The 21651-nt window shown below is 28.9% G+C and overlaps 1 protein-coding gene across 1 annotated transcript; it reads right to left on the bottom strand.

Annotated features, from left to right (window-relative positions):
- Positions 1-5796: 5796 nt before the first annotated feature.
- On the bottom strand, positions 5797-13703 carry LOC107938473 (ADP-ribosylation factor GTPase-activating protein AGD3). Its single transcript, XM_016871642.2, has 19 exons — positions 13284-13703; positions 12408-12484; positions 11654-11754; positions 11278-11348; positions 10833-10895; positions 10563-10607; positions 10363-10428; positions 10198-10245; positions 10002-10097; positions 9867-9908; positions 9375-9581; positions 9153-9284; positions 8817-9041; positions 8551-8637; positions 8132-8467; positions 7671-7816; positions 7462-7555; positions 6757-7244; positions 5797-6249 (listed from the first exon to the last, which is right to left on the bottom strand). The coding sequence occupies exons 1-19, from the start codon at positions 13326-13328 to the stop codon at positions 6135-6137; spliced, it is 2484 nt and encodes an 827-aa protein (XP_016727131.2). The 5' UTR covers positions 13329-13703; the 3' UTR covers positions 5797-6134.
- Positions 13704-21651: the final 7948 nt, after the last annotated feature.

The following is a 21651-nucleotide window of genomic DNA, read 5'->3' as shown; positions in this document are numbered from 1 at the left end:
ACATTGCATTATGATATTATCAACCAATCTCATATGTAATGACATGATACAATCTCAAAGTGCCACATCATCACATGAATCATAACTGAGAAAAGTTATCAAATTTCAAGACTAATGTAGAAAAATAAAATAAAGGACTAAATTGAAAATTATTATTAAGTTCAGTGATTAAATATTGTTCTATCCCAAATGATTTTAAAAGAAGATTATTTTAGTATGTATTGATATTGACTATGGTTGGGTGGTAGTGCGGATGCTTTTTCTAATATTAGGCATACTCACTTCACAAAAAAAAAATTATTTTAGCTTTTAATTTAATTTTTTTTAACCCTTAAACTTATATTTTTTTTGTCAAATTACCTTAAAATGGATGAAAAAGTCAACATTTTTTTTACCTTTGTTGATATGGTATACATGTAAATTGTCACAAGGATGACATGTCATCATTAATTAATTTTTTAAAATTTTAAAAATTCAATTTTTTTAAATTTATTAAAAACATAAAATATAAAAAAATACTTTCTAATATTTTAAAATTTTAAAAAATAATTAAATGTTTTCGTATCATTCACGTATATATCATGTCAGCAAAGTTAACAAATTTTTTCATCTATTTTAGAATGATTTGACAAAAAAATATAAATTCAAAGATTAAAAGAGACGAAAAATTAAATAAATGACTAAAATGACTTTTTTTAATAAATTTGGAGGACTAAAAAAGTTATTATGCCTTATTATTATTAATAAAAATCTTTAATATAAAATAGGTAAACTTTCAACAAAATTATATATATATGTAAGAGAGTGTAATTATGATTTAGTAATTATTATTTAATTGCAAATCATATATAAAAAATATTTTTATTATTAATATATAATTTTTCGTCGTTGATTTGGTCTAAATTGAATGGGTGGGAGACAGGGGAGCAAGTGCAAAGGATATTTCTGTTGTATCAAAATTGACATTATAATAAAAATATATATAATTGCAGTATAAGGACTGTCAATTTTGATTTTTCTTTTGTTTGACCGAATTATACTTTTGAAAAATTTGACAAATTCTTACTTCATAAAAAAAACTTTGTGCAAATAGACTTTTCATCACGTTGCTGCTATCACATGTTACATGTGAATTAATTAAGGTTTGGGATTTTTTTTTTTGGTAGAAGATTTGGAAATTTAAATCTTTAATTTGATAGTGCAATTGAATTATTTATGTTTGTGACCAATAATTGTAGACATATTGGATCAAAATACTTCTTCAGTCTCTTTCAATTTCGAAATCGAGCAGATTAATCCCTCTCAAAAAATTAGATCAATTACCACTGTTAATTTCGAAAGTGAACAACTGAGGATAATTGATCACGTCGTTAATTTTGATTGATATAATAATAAATTTAGATTTCAATGTTTTACATGTTTTATCATTTTGGCCTTAATTCTAAATAAATTCAACAAATGCATCGTCAACATTTACAGAAATGTTGCGAGATAAATTTGTTAAATTATGACCAAATTATCGGAATGTGTAGATTTTAAAGGCTAACTTTGTTATTATACCAATCAAAATCATGTACAATTGATGGAAAACATTAACGTCGTGATTAATTGTCTTTAGTTACTTACTTTTAAAATTAATAGAGATTAAATTGCCCTCGGTTTTTTTATTGAAGGGATCAAATTGTTCAATTTTGAAATTGAGAGGGGCTGTAGAGGATTTTTTACCTATTTTTAGGGAAAGAATTTAAGTTCTAATACTAGATATGGTATTGTTAGAAAAGTCAATCACGAGCCTTGAAAAAATACATATTCATGAATAGTGAAATACCTTGACTATACAGAAAAAAACTATTTACGACTATCAAAATGCCTTAAAAATATTTTTCGACTGAGTTTAAGTACTAGTAATAGTAAAAATATGGTTAAGTTATTCTATTAGTCCATATACTTTGCAAAAGTTGTGGATTTAGTTCATGTATTTTAAATTTATCAATTTTAGTCATTGTACTTTTTAATTTTAAAATTTTAGTCCTGACCCAAACAGTAGCAATTAAATTTGTTCGGTTAAATTCAATTACTAGTCATGTACTATGCATACAATTGTATATTTAATCAATACTCTTCGATTGGTTCATTTTAAATCCATAAACTTTTCAAAGTTCGAATTTCAGTCTTGACATAAATGATAGTCTTTAGTCCATTAACTGGAATTTCAGTGAGTAATATGTGGAAATAATAAGGTGATATAACATTACACATATGGTAATTTGTTTGTCACATTAGATTTTGGAAATAACAGAACTTAATGAATTTAACAGTTATTTTCTGGCGAAGACTAAAATTTTAAATTTTGAAAAGTATAAGAACTAAAAATAATCAAATTAAAGTATATGAACTAAACCCATAACTTTTGTGAAGTACAATGACTTATAGCATAATTTAATTTAAAATATTTGGTAACATTCAAAACCAACAACTTTGTAATGATAAAAAAATCATATTTTTTTACTTTCAAGAATTTAATTCCTCTACTTTTCAAATTTCAAAATTTACTTCAAATTGTTAAACCGTTAAATTTCCTATGATATTTTGAAATTAAAAAAAAAAACCCTTCACTTAGCAGCCATATAACCAAAAAATATATATATTACCGATGTTAATAATTGGAATTATATTTTTAAAATAAAAATATTTGAGGGATTAAATTATTTAAAATAAAAATAAAGAACTAAATTCTAAATATGTGAAAAGAATAAATAATTAAAATTTTTTAATAATATAATGGAATTGCTAAATAAATGGGTTGTTAGGAAACCAGGATGTATGTAGACAGCTTTTAGGCAAAGTGCCACGTCAGTGAGGACCAAATTATGATTTTAAAAATATTATAATTTATAATTATATAATCAAAACATATCATAATCAAGTGTTGCATTCATAAAATACTCAATAATTAATAAATCCAACTTTAATAAACAAATTAAAATACAATTAATGTGTTTTAAACCTACATCTCAATCATTAAAGCTAAAACTCTCCTCTGATCGGCTTTTTAACGGGTTGGTATTGTTCTTAATTGAAGTTTTATCTTTTGACTGTAAGGAGAGTTCAAGTGCTTGAAATTACTTGAAAAGGTGACGAATTCAACTGAGAAAAATATTTTATCGGACCTGATAGCATGTGTGGTGCATGACCACCTACCAAGGAAATATGGACATTTGTGCTAGGTAGGGGTTGAACCCATGCTCTTTTATAGCCTTGTTAGGCAATTATGTGATTCAACGATGCACTTTTTCTCTTTCGAACCTACTATCTCTTAAAATAACTTTAATCACTGTGGCACTCATTAAGTCGAGAGACAACTTTAGCAAGCGACAAACGATACTTAGAAGACTTCACTAAAAGAAAGTGGCAAAACTAGTGGGCTAGTAAGGGCCCCAACCCCCCTAAAATGAATTTTTTTCATATGGCCCCTTTAAAAATTTTAAAATTTTAAATTAATAAATGTAAAATTACAGTTTAGCCCCTTAAAAATATAAAATTTTAACTTAATCATCTAATAATTATAAATATATAGCCTATCAAAATAGTAAAATTATAATTTTTCTATCGTAAAAATTTATAATTTAATTTCGACCCCTTTTAAAAAAAAATTCTAATTTTGCCCCTACTTAAAGGAGTCGCCCTCTCCTTAATCAAAGTTTTTAATTCAATAAATCATTAAAAAATTCATAATAATAAAACAAGTACAAAATAGTTCAATCAATTTATACCGATTCAAACTCAACCAATCTAAAACTTTTTCTAAACCGCTACTCCGACCGACTCCATTACCCTCAACATATAAAAAATTTAATACACAATTAATTATTTTCATAATCTAATATTAATTAGTGTGGCGTGAACGCAATTAAAAGAGAGGAAAGGTGGGTAGAAAATGAATGAAAATATTTGTTAAAATGGAAGCACCGGAATCACGTGGTGGAATGTTTTTATGACTGACATGCCTTAATTTTAATCGTGTAATTTGTATTTAAATTAAGAGTTAAATATAAGATTAGTATTTAAATTTATCTATTTTTTATATTGGTATTTATAATTTTTTCGTTCAAGATTAGTATTCTAAATTTTTTTCTGTCATTTAAATCGATACTTAAACTTAACGATATTAAATTTAGGATACGTGATAAAATAATATTTTGACCATTAAATAAATAAAAAAGTTAATTAAAGGGAAAATTGCATTAAAACAACGTGATCGCGAGAATAGCGACCTGTGGGCTTGAAATCGTATTGGTGTGAGTGAGCCGACTATTTTACTAAAGTCGGTCTGCTACTTCGTCCTGTTTCGTGCTTGTCGCTTCGCCTACTTCACGCAAAAAAACGATTTCATCGGTTGACCGTAAATTGCAATGCACTTAAAAAGTTTATTTTATTATTATTATTATTTTTTAATTTTGAGATTTGGAGTTATGAGTAGTTGGGTTAAAATGTAATAAATTACCATACTTTTTTAAAAATTGAAATTGAGTTAGTAGAGATTAATTCTTTTATTTTAAAATTTTAAAATTTAAATTGAATTGTTAATATTATTAAATTTAAGTTTATTATAATGCTATTTTTAGTTATACAATTATCAAGGAGATTTTTTATTATTTCAAAATATCACAACTAATTTAACAAAAAAAATAATGTTAGACAATTAAATTTAAATTTTGAAATTTGAAAAGTAAAATTAAATTTCTAAAAATAAAAGTATAAGCATTAAATTTTAAATTTTAAATTTAAAAGAAGTATAGAGACTTATGGCATATTTTGATCAAGATTAAAATATACTTTAAGTTCATTACTCTTCGTAAATTTAGAATTTAATCCATGTGCTTATATTTTTAAAATTTTAATCCCTCCATTTTTAAAATTTTTAAAATTTAGTTCTAGTCGTTAGCACAGTTCTTTTTTAAATTTGTTGGTGTGACATTTTGAAATAAAAAAAAAATTCACTTCACAATGATGTAACTAAAAGAATAATGTTGTAATGAACCTAAATTTATTAAAAAAAATTAAAAATATTAATAATTAAACTTGTATTTTTAAATAAGAAATTTTTAAATAAGGAAAGCAAAGAAATTAAATTTCTTAGAATAAAAGTAAGGAAATAAAGACTAAAAGTACAAGGACTTGAAGCAATTTTTAACTCAAAAATGAAATTTGAGTAGATCCACTGGTTCAGGTTTTTGTATAGCTCAATGCTTGTTTTTTGTACCAACTTGTTTATCCATGATAGTTTTATTTTAATAAAATGGAATTATATCAAAAAGCTTTTTTTTAAATTGAATATAGTGATTAGTTAATTGAATATGATTAGGTAAAACAGAGATGAAAGATAAATTTATTTATTCATTTATTTATACTAACTTAAATTTTTTGATTGAATTTGGTATCACAAATTAACCAAACACTAAAAAAACAAATAAAGACAAATTTATAAGGGAGAAGAAATTTATTAATAATATTAAATAAGTAATTTAATAAATTCAATTAGGTTCAACCAATTTAATTAAATAAATTATAAAAATAAAGAAAAATAATTATTAAACATTAAAGAAAACTGATTCAAACAATTTTTTAACCCGATTTAACTGGTCTAACCCCTATTTCAAGATCAATACTCCGATCAGTTCCCGACCTGATTTAAACAACATCGAGTTGTAATTATTTAATCGGAGATGCTCTCCGATTTGGGGATCCAACTTACTCCCAATTTGGAATCTAGTCAATATCAATGTGACTACCGAATACGAGAAGTTATTCGACAGATATATATATATATAGAAAGCAGAACAAAGCATCTGAATAAAACAAATGTAAGAACACAGAATTGCCCTAAAATCTAATCCTCAACTCAACAGCTCCCACCATGAAAAGGAGCAAAACTAACAAACACCAAACACATTGCATGCCATTGCCTTTACCACATTCCATTTTCACTCTCCTCTAAAATCCCTCATCAAACCAAACACTACTGACATCCATAGATTTAGTAAATTACACACACACACAAAAAAAAACGAATACGATTTTAAAATTCCACACTTCAGGTTCGAGTCGTACTTACTTGCTTTTTTTCGTGGAATTTACCGGTTGGCGTCTGCTAATAAAGCAAGGACCTCACTGTCACTGATATTAGATTCTACTGCAAGTTCAAGAGGGGTTTTCCCTTCCCTATTTATCGCGTGTGCATCCGCTCCCCTGCAAAAACCACATAAATTGTCATGACATTCCAAATACGGCGGATACGATGTATACAGGTAAAAGTACCATAGAAGTCTCTGTACTAGAAGTCAGATTGCATTTTACCTCTTCTACTTAAAAAATAGGCAAATTAGTCCTATTCGTTAGATCAAAAGATCAAATTGGTTCTCTATTAAAAATTTCATTCATTTATACGTTTTAAAACTTACGTGGCTGATAAAATATTCGGATAGTGACACGTGGCATGCCACATCTACCTCATGCTGACGTATAGGAATTAGTTTTTAACAGTAGAAACTAATGAAATTTTTAACAAACTAACTAGTTTGCTCTTTGATTTAACATACAAGGATTACTTTACCCATTTTTGAGTAAAGGCAAAATGCAATTTGACATCTAGTACAGGCATCTCGATGATACTTTTACTGTTGTATATGGTATGCAGATCAAAGGCATGAAAACAATGCAGATATAAACACAATGTAGCAAAGATGAGTAAATCACCTGGTAAGTAGTAATTTAGCAAATGCCGTTTTGCCTCGGTGAATACATCGATGAAGTGGCGTTTGACTTCTTGAATCCATTGCATTTATATTTGCTCCATATTGTAATAGAAGTTCAAGCATGCCAATGTCTGCAGTTTCACAGGCAAGGTGAAGTAGGGTGCAACCATCTAAATCGTCTGAGATTTGGCTCTCACTGGTTCCCACCAAGTTGAATGAGCTAGCAGAGGATCTATCAGATGAATCTGCTGTTATGTAACTGGAGCTGTTATCAGCATTCGCATGTTCTTGCAGTAGCAGCGCTTTGGCAAGGGTTAATGAAGGCCCGGGAGATTGTTCGTACACTGCATTTATATCTGCTTCACAACTAACAATATAACGGTATACAGCCTTCTTGTCATTGGCACGAACGCCCTCCCAAATCTGTTGTGCCACAGGATTAGGATGTTGCTTGTCTTTAGGCCTGCGGACGAAAAGCTTTTCCGCGTACTGCGATCAAAAGAAAACAGAAATTTCCGTCAAGTTTATGCTAGTTGAATAATTGTAAATTGTTAGAAATCTATGTATATATTTTGAAAATATTGTCAGACTTTCAGAATCATCAAAATTAAAAAATAAAAATAAATAAAATAAATAAAAGATCATCTTACGCAACTATCTAAAATAATAATAATGTAAAGACTAGAATACATGGGAAATGCTTAACCTTTGCATGAATGAACTTCTCCTTTGCAGATATAGAATCAGTATGACAAGGCTTGCCCGTAAGAAGCAACTGCAGTTTATCAGACTTGTAAAAGCTTCATCACCGGAATAACAAGCGTTAGTAACAAGCAGCAAAAGAATCAAGTTCAGTTTTATATTACTGGAAATATCTTATTTTAAACATATATAAATTAAAATATATATATTTACCCCGTAAGGGTGAGATCGACATGGAGAGCACTTCTTGACTGCAAAAATTCCTCCCAAACTGAGTTAGCAAAGGTATTGCCGAGAGATTGAAACAAACCTATAACAGAGGGCTCCCATACTTTTACATCGAGAGTAAGTGATCGAACCTGAAATATTAACCAACAGAAAATTAAGAGTTACATAAATGATGAGGCAACATTGGTACCATTACCGAGTGATTTTTTTTTTCCAGAGTAAAGAGTTCATTTCAGTAGAAAACATTTTGTCTACGGAAACAACTAATACAAACTCCAACAAGCAAGATCAAGCTACTCCTTCATTACTCTGAACCATTGACTGATTGAACGAAAGAAAATCAAGAGAAAGAACAATCGATAAATGAAATACTTTAGTTTTAGCAATGCAGGATTCTCAATAAGGAATGCAGAAAAAAGGTAATATATATAATTTATTAAATTTACCTTTGATATGTGAACACCAAGATTACGGTGAACACCGGAACATTCAATACAAACAAGAACACCCAGATTCAAAGATGCCCAATCGGGTTCAGGGGCACCACAATCTGCACATTTATCATTGCCGCATACTCTTCGCAGTACATCAATTGGCTTTTCGATTTTTATAGAGGACCTTAGATGTTGTGAAGCTTTTGGTTGGTGTTCATTATGTGCATTAACAAGGTTTCTCTCAGAGGTATATTCTTCGCCAGCAGTATGATCAAAATCAGAACTTTCAAACGAACTCTCACTGGTAGATCGATGATGACCACTTCCCATGGGACTAGAAGAAAGACACTGAAACAGTATTGGAATATAATTGTCAATATAATGATAAGGAAATTGATACTTGAAACTCATGCTACATCTTTAATAATTACCCTCTCAGGAGCCTGAGAATTAAGTAATGAAGCAATAACCCCAGTTATTTTCTCAATCCAATCCATCTGATCTAGTGCACTCTCTGCCTGCACTGACAAGCACAATCAAACATTACTGAGGATCAATTGCCAAATAATAACCCTCAATCCTACACAAGTGTAACATTTTTGGCATAATGATTTGTCAATAGGTTGATCCCAGAAACGATTTGTGTGTATACATATATTAACCCCTATAAGAACTAGAGCCCACGCATAAGTCATACCTGCAAAGTGTAATTCTTTGTTGGAGAAATTATCCTAAAACAAAATCTCAAATCTGACTGGTCAGCATCAACTTTAATAGTTGATGTAAGCAGGTTCACAGTGTGATGGGCAACAGATTTTTCATCATGTACGCCACCATGATTATGAGAAGAAAGCCACCGACCCAATAATCCAGATCCAAGATCAGAGTTATTTCTCTGACCGGAAAGGTGGCTGCCAGACCCCTAACAATAGATGAACAATTATAAGAGCAGAAAAGAGCATTGATCATAGAATGAACTTCAAACCCTGGTTCTCAATATTTTTTCCAAAGGGCAGAACAGGAAGATTCTTACAGATGATTTACTAATCTGCTTGCGGTAGTAATACAGCATTCCTCGGCTATCAAGGACAAAAAATCTTCTTTTCCAGTCTCCTCTTAAGTTTGACGAACGTTTTGAGAGATAGCCTTGTCGAATAGTTTGAACCTGGAGGAGTATTTTTTAGTTTTAGAAGCAGATTGATGGGACTAATACAATCTCACAAACAGAGCTCTGAGATAAAAAGCTTCTTTAAACCTTTCCCTTTGCAGCAGACTGCATAACTGCCTCTATCATTTTATGTGAACTTCTACCTATTGCTTGTATACCATCTCCGTTAGGAGAACCATTAGAAGACCATCTACTCTCTCTGGCAACCTGCCTTTTGTACTCCTGCATTCTTTCATTTAAAGCTGCCTGCTCATAGTTTGATCTTTCTCTTGATTGTCGTGCATAAGTCAAGACCTGCAGGACTTGTATTTCAACAATGAGCACACAATCAATAGTATAGTGAATCCACGGATGTAGGTATAATCAAAAAGGACAAGATACAACTTTTTTCCCTGCTATGGTTTGCTTGCATTTTATAACCTGCTATGACTAATCTATCAAATAATATTTGGTATAGGATATTATTTTTCTTCTCTTTTGAGGAAATGAAGTGGATGAAGGAAAGAAAGCTAAGCTAGAGAAGATGTAGAGATATTTGTCTTAGTCTAGAGAAAACTTGTATGATAATTGATAACAAACCTGATTAATATATGGCTCCATTTGATGCAATAATTCGTAACCCTACAAATGAACAAAACTTATAATAAGAAGAAATGCACTAAGCAAGTGATAGAAACATGAGAAAGAAATTGAGAAGTCCTGCCATGTGATCACCTGTTTGAAGTAACGACGATGTGCATCCATAGTCCCACTGACTGCTTCCAGAAACTCAAATCTCTTTTTTGCTTCAACATTTGAAAGAGCAGTTACCTGTAATTATAAACCACAGTGCTCTCATTACATATCTTGAACATTCTGAAATATCACAGCAACATCAATTTAGAAAGTGATCAGCAAGCAATTCACTCACTAGATTGAAACGAGCTTGCTCAAATGTTGACCTCGCATTATGAAGTTCCTAGAATAACTCCAACAATGTCAGAGTACTTAGGGACTTTCCATCAATATGATAGATACATAGGTAAGAATGTCAGATACAAGAAAATAGAAACTATCAAGCCATTTTGCAATATACCTCTTCCAAAACATTGACAATATCACACTTCGTACTTTTCCTCAGTGAAAGAAACTTTTCCCGAGCCTGTACGATTATTCAAATTGGCATTATATAGCTATGAATATGATTTTAGACCAACTTAAGACCTATAATATCACATTCAAGAAACATTAAATCATGCCAACAAACCACACTAGCAAAAAAAGCATCTAAAGCACCTGGTCATAAATGAGACTAGCCTTGTCGAAGCGCTTACGTGCTTCCTGCACTAAGATAAGATTTTTAAAACCAACAGTTAATCAAATAAAATAGATGATGTATAACTATGCACATATTACTAAACCTCAGATGAACCTATATCAGAGCAAAAAATATCAACCTATTTTTCTAGCAAGAGTTAATTTGGTTGCCAACTTTAACTTAGTTCCACATCCTCCCAAATTTATAGGGCTGCTTAAATCTCAAAAGCAAGAAGAACCAGGGGTTACCTTGACCTCAAGTAAATCAGTATCAACAAACTGCACTAATCTTTCATTTAGCTCGGTTTCAACCTGAGAAAGAAAAGAAAGCAGTTTGCTATTTTCAACACTATTTTAAATCAATATGATTGAACAATAAACTATATACAGTGTTGAAGTTTAATATATTTATAACATTTACATTCTCACAATGTTCAAAAGAGAGATCTAAAAATGACAAGAGATCAGTTTTTAAGATTGTGCACTGCAATTTTAGATAGCCAGTAAGAAAATAACAAACAAAAATATTCATTTATGACTGAAATTTCTAAAATATGAATCAGTCTTTCAGTGACTATTCTTGTAGCAGCAGTTCGAGAGTGTCAAATAATTGAATTATCCAAAATCAGTCATTTTCATATCCTCACTTTCGTAAATTTGGTATTCATGCTCAGAAGATACTTCAGAAATTTACCTGGGATCGAAGAATTTCCTTGTATGTCCCAATTTCTCTCAACGCTATGGTAAACTTGGTCATAACAGGCCCTAAAGAAGTGGGAAAAAAAGGGTACAATTATTGCTATGGTGCCATAAAAATCATTGCACCAGAATAAATCTTCATGTGATGCTTGAACAAAAGAACAAAATGACAAAGTAATAAGGAGGCTTTTGGACATCTTATGGGGATCAACCCAACAAATATTACAACCGGAAGCATTACAGCAACAACAGTGAAGCGACTACCACTAAAGACTGCCCAATCACTTCAAGGTGCGTATGCATCAAGTATCAACCAACATTCAAGCAATTCCAATAAACAACTTTCGCACAAAGATTGAGCAAATACATACCTCCAAAAGCCACACTAATATTGTCATTATGGCCCCCACCAAACATTTCAAGGGCATTTGCAAAGGCGATGTCCCCATCATATCCCTCCCCAAGTCCTTCACTGCAATCAGAAAAAAAAAAACATGCAAATGAATATTTCAGAAACTTATGGCTCCAATAGCAAGCAGTAGCAACCCCACTGCACCTCCTTCCCTCTTCCAAGGACAAAACCCAAGAAGAAAAAGAATAAAAAGTCTATTCCAGTTGAGGGCTACAATTATGTAACTAGTTTTACAGAAATGGAAAATATTTGTATCAGCATCCTCAAGTAAACGAAAGTGTCGACTTAACACAGATTTCCATCAATTATTTGAAGGGTCAAGTACCAAAAATAATAATGCATACAAAAATGTCAGTTTTTCTTTGAATGCAAGGCTGCATTCGGTTTTTGTATCAGATGCTTGACCAGCATGTACGAGGAACGTTTTTAACATATGAGACTTCCTCAAAACAGCAGAAATGTAGGAACAAGAATAGGTTATGACAATTAATTTACACAATTGACATCCTTTATGTTCAAGAGGCATAAATAAACAAACATAAACCAATACTTAGCGCATTTGTGAAAGACATACTGGGCTATTTCTTTATTTAGATTAGAAATCTTAGCTTGGCCATGTCACATTCTCATACATATCAGTTCATAAGGCAAAAAGAGATCTTGCTTACTGAAAACAAAAGATACACGGATAAAATTTGATGATCTAAACATACGTGTATTTTCGACATCCTTTAAAAAACCTTAAGCTTCTCTCCCGTAACAACTCCGCGCTTTCCTCCATGCATTGTATCTGTCTCACCAAACAAAACAAATGAATTACCAATATATGATCCATAAGTAACTAAACAGATGCATTTTCTGACAAGGTTCTATTATCAGCATGTGTAGAAAACAAAATAAACATGACAAGAGATCGAATAACTTACTCTGAAACCTAAAATCAAAATAAAGGCGAAAAAGACAATCACTAATGAATTGGAAGCATGGAAACAACATCCATTTCTCATAAAAATCAGAGAAGCTAACCAAACTATGATCTTCGTAGGCATAACAACAGCTCAAAATCCAAGAGAAACAACAGTTAGAAGATGTCCTCACCATAACCATGTTAATAGTAAAGGAAAACAATGTCTTAAAAGCAAAATTAGATACTCCATCCCATTACAATCAGCATTTTACCAAGACAAATTTAGATGTAGGATTGGCACTTGATAAACATATTCATGATAAAAAGTTCACCAGGAATATATCATAAAAGGATCTTAATTAACTCTAAATTAAAAAGCATAAGAAGCCATCTGATAATTGAAAACCTATAGTACCTAATAATACAAATCATCATCAATCAGTCCCTAAAAGCCACAAATTAATATCTATTCATCATCAAGCTAAATATCTAAATTTTCTAAAGCAGCCAAACGCTTGTTTACTTATTTTCTTCTTCTTATTTTACCCTTTAACAGAAGAATGCAAAAAAAAAGAGCACTAAAGTTCACTAAAACGGCAATCAAATTACGCAACCCGAAATAATAAAGCTAAAAAATTAAACCTCGAACACGAAGCACTAAGCAAGCGAAAAGAGAGTGAACCTGCTTGCGGAACATGGGAGAGTCATCGAGCTTAGCGAAATGCATTGTGGAAGCGACGATTCTTTGTTCTCTTTACGATGAATCTTAGTTACCATCACACTGATGATGTTCGATCCTTCGTATGAATAAAAAAAAAACTCACGAGATCTCTTTTTCAGCTCGATTTAAACCTCCACAAAAGATTTTTGAAAAAATTAAAAAAGACGAATTTACTTGAAGAGCTTAATTAACGAAGAATAATCAGCTTTCAAAGAAATTCAGCTCGAATTTCATGGATTTTCTGGTGTTTAAGTTAAAGAAGAAAAAAAATTAATTTATTTTTGCATAAAGTTTGTTTACTGTAGAATTTTGAGTTTTTTTTTTTCACTTTTCTATTTTGTTTCAAAGCGGGCAAGAAAAAAACAAACCCAGAAACCAGAAAAGGCAGAAAAAAAAAGGGAAAGTGAGAAAGAAACATGAGTTTTAGAAAAGGTTAAAATCTGATAAAAGTCCCTACACTCTTCATACATTTGAAGATTAGTCCTTCCTTCTTATTTTACTTTTACTTTTCTAATTTCAAAATTCAAGGCCAATTGTTAATCTCGTTAAAACTTATTCCGTTACTAAATAGAATAATTTTAATAGTTTTAACAATTGAACTACATTTTTAAATTCAAAAATTAAAAATTAAAATAAAAGTAAAGGACTAAATTCTAAATATACAACAAGCACAAAAAAACTTGATACATATTTTAACCTTTCAAAAATGTCATCTCATTTTTCTCCTGATATAAAAACCATGCTATAATCTTAGTTAATTCCAATGTTTTTAGAACCCAACATATAGTTAAACTAGTCAATCTATCAATTCATCAATTCGACCGGTTCGACCAATTAGATTCAAAAATAAAAATTGGTTCAATTTATTTTTTTAGTTGATTCAACTAACCCATACCGTTTCAATGTCATTCTTCGAATCAATACCTCGATCAATTCCCAATTTAAACATCATTAGTTACTTCCACTAGAGATTATTAAACTATTATCGAAATTCTAATTTGATTTAAATACCAATTAGATCAAATTCTTAAAACGTGTATATGAGCAACTTGAATCTAACACGGTAAAAATAATTCATATTAAATTTTATTGAAACTTAAATAATTCTAAAAAATTGTAAACAATATTTCGTTTTATTCTCTCCATTTTCCCTTAATTGTTTTACTTTCTTTTTAATTCTTATATATATATGCTTAATTCCATCAAAAATCCTTAAATTAGATTTTATTTTAAATTTGTCTACAAATTTCAAAATATTTTAATTAAGTCCTTGAAAATATAAATATCATATCAATTAATTCCATCCACTAGTCTCAGTGTTAATACTAGCTCGGATTTGAAGTTGAGCATATTTAAAATACATAAATCAAATTTTAAACACACGTAAATCTATCATATTGAACGATTTAGATATGATATGTTAAAAAATTAACCTTTATAAATTTTACTGATATTATCTCTATGTGTTTTTTTACGAAAAATTTAATATGGACTTAAATTTTGATTTACATTATATCCGAGTCGACATTTAACGTCAAAACGGGCGTATAAAAGATAAAAAGACATGATTTAGACGATATTAATACTTTAAAAAATTCAATTAAAACGTTTCAAAATTCAACGATTGTTTTAAAATACGAGCCGCAATTTGAAGATGTAAGGTACAATTGAACCTAAATATATGCATTAGCGAGTATAAAAGTACATTTGGGTCCCTATACTATTAAAAAGTAAGCAGATTGGTCCATCTATAATCAATTGGAGCACTTAAAACCTGTACTATTAAATTTAAAGTAGGTTGATAAAATTAATGACGTGGAACTATTGGATTAATAGTAGTTTAACCTGACGTGGAAATTTAAAAATTTATTGCATATACTTGTGGACGCATGAGACATGTTCAGACAAAATAGTAAAAAAAAAAAAGTTTTATTTAATTTATACAAATTAAAACTTAAGAAAAAATTAAATAAAATACAACAAATAGAACATTAAAAAAATCATAGGTAGATCTGATATCAGCATGTTAATTTGGGAAGCCAAATTGTTAATTCCCTGATGGACGGGTAGTTTCTCCACAACTTCAGATTTGGACAATTAGTAATGGTGTGACTGGCAACCAAGGGTGGTGTTTCGTTGGATGCGTTGCTCTATCTCGTCTACTGCCGAGTGTGACGGCAAGATTTCTCTTATTCTGGAGCTGGGCATTTCAAAGGTTTCATTGATTTACAGGAATGGGGCTCAACAGAGGTGGCTAGGTTTTCTTTCGATATTTTACTTTGGTTGTGGGTAGGAGGTAGTAGCTGTATCTTTTTTTTATTTAGAATTTTCTTTGGTGTTTTACTTATAGTCTATCCGTGTCTTTATATGATGCGCTGTCGTTTTCATTAATAAATAATCGCAACTTTTATTCAAAAAAAATCACTAAAATTTCATCCAATTCATGATAATGTTATTATTTAAGGTAACATCTAATTATAGTGGAATTCTTTTTAAATCAACGATTGTGGTTAAAAGATGAAAATAGGATGATTGTAATCGTTTGATTAAGTAACGTTAGAAATTAGGAAATTGTGCTAGTGACTCAAAATCTGTTAAATCAATTATCAAATACATTGTTTTTTACTGGAAATCAATTTCTCTTCTTTTTTGGTGTTGAAATCAGTTGATTTGGTTTAAAGGTAAACTTGCGTTTCTCAATGAAAAAACTTACATAACATGATCAACGGTGAATTGGTGTCTTTTGCTCTCTCTTTTTATTTCAATCGTTGATTTAAAAAAACTCCAAATGATCCCATTGTAATGAAATCTTTAAATAGACATCACCTGTGTTTGTTTTGATTTAAACCCTAAACTTTTAACCTTAAAACCACTAATAAATAACTAAACATGTATTAGATTTGGACATTTTAATGATAAATTGACACAAATACTTAAGGGTTAATGTAATTTTTTACTTCTAAATTTCACACTTAGATTCATTTTGGTACATGTATTTTTTTTTTGCCCATTTTGGTATATGAACTTGGTAATTAAGTCCACCTTTGGTCCCTAAAATTGTATCATATAAAAGTGTGCTAATATTATGCCACGTTATCACTTAATACTTGAAAAATTATTATTTTTAAATTTTTTAGATTATATATATTTATTTTCGAGGTACTAATGTGGTACAAATATCAAAAGTGTCATGCCATTGTACTTTTACGAAATCTAAGTTTAGATATTGAAGTCAACCCAGCTGCCAACTTCATGGGTCGAAATGGACCCAAAAAATATCAGTACCAAAATGAACTTAATTACCAAATTCGGGAACTAAAAATTATATTAACCCAACACCTAAATATATAACATTTTTTTATACAAAATATATAACATTATCAACCCAAGTATGGCACAAAAACACTAACGCGAACTTTAGGCGCTGATCCAAAGGGGGCATGAATGGTATTTGGTCCCGTTAGATAAGAGGATACAATTACACTTTTAATCCCTCTAGTGAATTAGTAATTCAATTTAAGCATTTTAATATAAAATTTTTGGTTCTGGTCTCTTATTTGTTTACATTTTTATCTCTAGCTCCCTTAATAAAAAGAATTATGAACATTGGTTCACAGGATATAAGATTATTTTTAGTAATAAGATTATCGAAATGTAAAATTACACATTACCAGGCATGTTATATTACCGTTTTTTATTCATTTGGACTAAATGTAAAATTTTGTTATTTGGTTGACCGAATATAATATTATAAGAGAGCACATTTTACTAAATTGTCATATTATAAATTTTGTTTTTTTTTTGTTAACATATAGACGTTTTTAGTACGCAAATTGTTCTTTTTACCAAAGATGACTTTATAAAATTTACAATAAATTTAGCAAAATAGCATGTCTCTAAAAATGTACTTATTTTTTCTAAAATAATTAATTGTACTTGTGAAATTAGAAAAAAAAATGATAAGTGTATATTCCTAATTCAAAATGATTTTTGGTCTAATAAAATGAAATAAAGTAATTAAAAATTAGGGTAAATTGTAAAAAAAAAATGTTGTATTATTAAGGGAATATAAAATTACATAATAAATAATTGGTACGGAAATTTCCCTTTATATTTCAAAATCTTGATACTATTGGGAATGTGAGATTACCGATTCAAGATAATGTGACATTTTACTAAATTACCTTTGTAGAATTTGGTTTTTAACTGGCTTAGTTCATTTAAGAAATAAGTTTTGTTGATTGAATTTTAACTCGATTAGTGTCAACATTGTTGCCAATGCAATACGACATAGGTTCAAATGCGCTGAAACGTATTATTCTCTTATTCAAGAGTTGGGGAGGAACTATGGTATACTGAACTATTCCACATTTAATAAATGCCAATTATTTTTTATTAAAAAAATATTTTTTAGCCTCAATTACATAAATTATGATAATTATTGTTTTTATTACAATTTATATACTAATGACTAGATATATTATGTTTAACTAAATTTATAAATCATAATTATAGTAATTCATAAAAAAATGTTTGCATCACCAACCATAATTTATAATTAATATTTTATAATTGGGGGTGGAGAACGGGATTGCTTTGGATTAATTCTAAACTCTCATAGCTACGACATAATACTTTTGTCATTAAGCTAAAAAATTGTTGGCAATGTAAATATAATTAATATACTAATAAATAAAGCCTTAAAATAAATATAATAGTTATAATTTTAAAATATGATATCTACTAATCCACTATTTAAATATATATATTTAAACTGGACTTAAATTCTGTTTTGGTAAAAAAAAGATAATTTAATTAAAATAAAAAAAATAGTAAATTTATTTAAAATTTCAGATTCAATTTATAATTCGAGATAATCTAAGGAATGAGTGATATTGGGATTATATTCTATATTATAGCATCTTGATATTATTTGAGGAATGTAAAATTAAATTACGGGTAATAAAACTATTTTGAATCCAATTAAGGTAATTTTAGTACAAAATATAAGATTATATATTAAGGTAATTTTAGTACAAAATATAAGATTACGAGATATAATCTTACATCAAGTGAACCAAACCTCCTAATCTCCAAAAGGACTAGAGACAATATACCAAGAAAATGACAAAAAAATTTATTTAAGACAAAATGTGCTTAAAGTCCATGTATTCTTTATATATTTAGAATTTAGTCCATTTACTTTTATTTTCAGGAATTTAGTCCTATTTTTTATATTTAAAATTCCAACTCTAATTTTTAAAATCATTCAAATTATTTTGTTAAATTCATTAGTGTGACATCTTTAAATAATAAAATACTCATTTAGTATCCATATACTAAAATAAATTATGTTGTACTGGACTTGAATTTAACAAAAGAATTTTATCATTTATTTATTAGACTTTTAAATCCAAAAAATAGAGTAGGGGTGTAACCGAGACCGGGGTGAGCCCAAATATTGTCAAGCTTGAAATATAATCAAACTACTGGAGCTCGAGCTCAATTAAGCTTGTTTACCAAATTTGTACTCAAGCTTGAGCACAACTCGATAATTAAGCTTAGGGTTAATAATATATATTAAGGGTAATATGTAATTTAATAATATAAGAATATGAAAAGCTCGATAAGGCTCCAGAGCCATTGTTACTAAGCTCAAATTTGCAGCTCAACCGATTGCTTGATCTTGATTAGATAATTACTAAATCGAATTTGAGATTTTCCAAATTGAACTTGAATAGCTTGTAAGCATAAATGTCTCATTTATATCCTTAAAGTAGAAGGACTAAATTCCAAATATATAAAATATACAGACTTAGAGTAGATTTAAACCTTTATTTAAAATGAGTTGTTCATTGTCAAAAGATATTAGGAACGAAAGAAAAAAGGGGAATGAGAAAAGGTCCGACAAAGAGACAGGGGCAACCTTATCTGCAATAAGCAAAGCAAAGACAATGTCTTACTTTTTCAACACCTTGGCTTTAAATTAATCCAATTACCAAAAAAAAACTCGTAAATTATTCAAGTTTGATTTAAAAAAGAAATTAAAATTTGATTAAATTATTTTCGAGTAAAATTTTAATTATAGCAGTTTAAAATATCGAGCAAATTGAGTTTGAATAATTTACAAATAAGAGTTAACTTAATAATTTTATCCAGAAAATCGAGATAAAATTTTAAAATTTCAGAGAAGGCAAAGATTAAAAAAAAAATCATGTGTAAAGGGTTTAAATTAAATTATTGATTTTTTAAAGAGACTAAAAATATAAATTTCTTCCATATAACCCAATGTTGAAAAAGCTTAAAATAAATGTTTTAATTTATTTGAGGGATTAAATAAAAAATTTACCATTTGGCCGTGACTTAGCCAGCGGTAGGCAAGGGCCTAATTTTTTTTTGTGTATATATTATTGATCTTTTGATGTTAAATTACAATTTTAACCAAAAATTGCATTCAAGACAAGCTTGAACTTGAAATCGAGGTTTACATGAGCTAAGTTAAACTAAATTCAAATAATTTGATTTTATTTTGAGTCGAATTTGAGCTTAAATAATAATATTTAGTAGAGGTAGAATCGAATTTCGAACAGTGAACTTTGTATTGAGCTCAAACTGTTTACAATTTGAACTCAGTTAGACTCGGATACAAAATATAAAAACTTTTATTATTTAAATAAATAATTTTTTTTTCATAAAAATATATCTTGTAAATTAAAAGTGGATAATTTTGCAAGCATTAAAATACTTATATTATCAGAGGAGATTTTTTTTATTTCTTAATATATTTACCAGAGCGAGTTCAATAACTAATTTTTCACATTCTGTAGACCCATTAATGGAGTAGATGCTGGCAACAGTTATTTATGAAAATTACCAAGACTCATCACTCATGTATGTTTTTAATTAATGGGTCTTTAATGAAAAAAATGTCAACAGGATTAGTGATATTTAAACAAAAATAAATCTAAGTAAAATCTGCATATAATTGAACTTAAACTAGAGTAATTTTATTAATATTCAGATAAAAATATTTTTCAAATTTTAATTAAATTAATTTTCGAATAAAATATTACGGGATTGAAAGAGTCAAACTCATATAGTAGTTACAGGGACAAAAAAAAATGTTTGGATTGGATTCAACTAGAGTTTTAAAATAAAAGTTTTGACAGATTAGATCGAACGCATTTATCAGTTTAGTCTCTGACAAATGGGGACATACTAGGATATAATTGAGTCCCGTCATGTTTGGATTGGGTTCAATTAGGCTTGAGCTTGATCGAACATCTTTAAGCTCAAGCTTGAACACAGTTAAGCTCACTTATCAACTTTTGTACTCAAACTCAACTCGATAATTAAATTTAGGGTTGATAATATATATTGAGGACAATAGCATAATCTAATAATATAAAAATATAAAAAGTTTGATAAGGCTCGCAAGCCATTCGAGTTGAATGTTATTAAGCTAGAATTCAGCTTGAACGATAGCTTGAGCTTGTCCCAATAATTACTAAATCGAGTTCAAATTTTTTTCAAGTCAAACTCTAATAACTTACATGTACTTATGTCTCATTTATACCCCTAGAAAATACACCAATATTAGGTTTGGTTTCGATTTGGTCTTATAAAAATCGAAACATTGCACATTAATAGCAAATTTTTAAAATTGATCCGAACCAAACCGTTATAACTTTTATTTCTCATTATTGGGTTGGTCCGGTTTAGTCCATATAAAAACAACTTAATCTTTAAATTTGAATTTGGCAATTCCCACAAGCTTGAGCCCAAACAAGTAATTGAACCGGGTTCAAGGACTAAGGAGCTCAACTCGAATAGGTTGGATTCGAAATGAAAATAAAATTACTTTTGAGTTTAATTAACTAATTTTGTTTATCTAAAAATAAATAAATTTTATTTCTATATTTAGCTTTAAAATTGCTTGTTTATACCCGAATTTAAATTATTTTTCAATAATAATTAAATATATATTAAAAACTCCATTAAAATTATGAATTACTAATGTTGTAAGAATCAGACCAATAATTAAACCTATCAGATCACTATTTCTTAATTTAACCAATTGAATAATTATTTCAACCATTACCAAAAAAAAAATCTAGGAAATTCATAAAAATAAAGAAATTTGAAAGAAAAAAATTAAGAAAAATTAATAAAAAATATAATATAAAAATAAACATTTGTTTTTATAAACAATTAAATATCTAAATTTGCTTAAATCCAATTCAAATAATTTTTATTTTCCCAATTCGACCAATTTTCACCAATTTAATCAATTTTGACTAGTTTAGTTCTCCCGATTTATGATATCAAT

This window comes from Gossypium hirsutum, chromosome A01 (assembly GCF_007990345.1).
Source record: "Gossypium hirsutum isolate 1008001.06 chromosome A01, Gossypium_hirsutum_v2.1, whole genome shotgun sequence".
Lineage (NCBI taxonomy): Eukaryota > Viridiplantae > Streptophyta > Magnoliopsida > Malvales > Malvaceae > Gossypium > Gossypium hirsutum.
The sequence above is the reverse complement of the archived record's forward strand: the minus strand, read 5'-3'. Positions and strand labels throughout refer to the sequence as shown.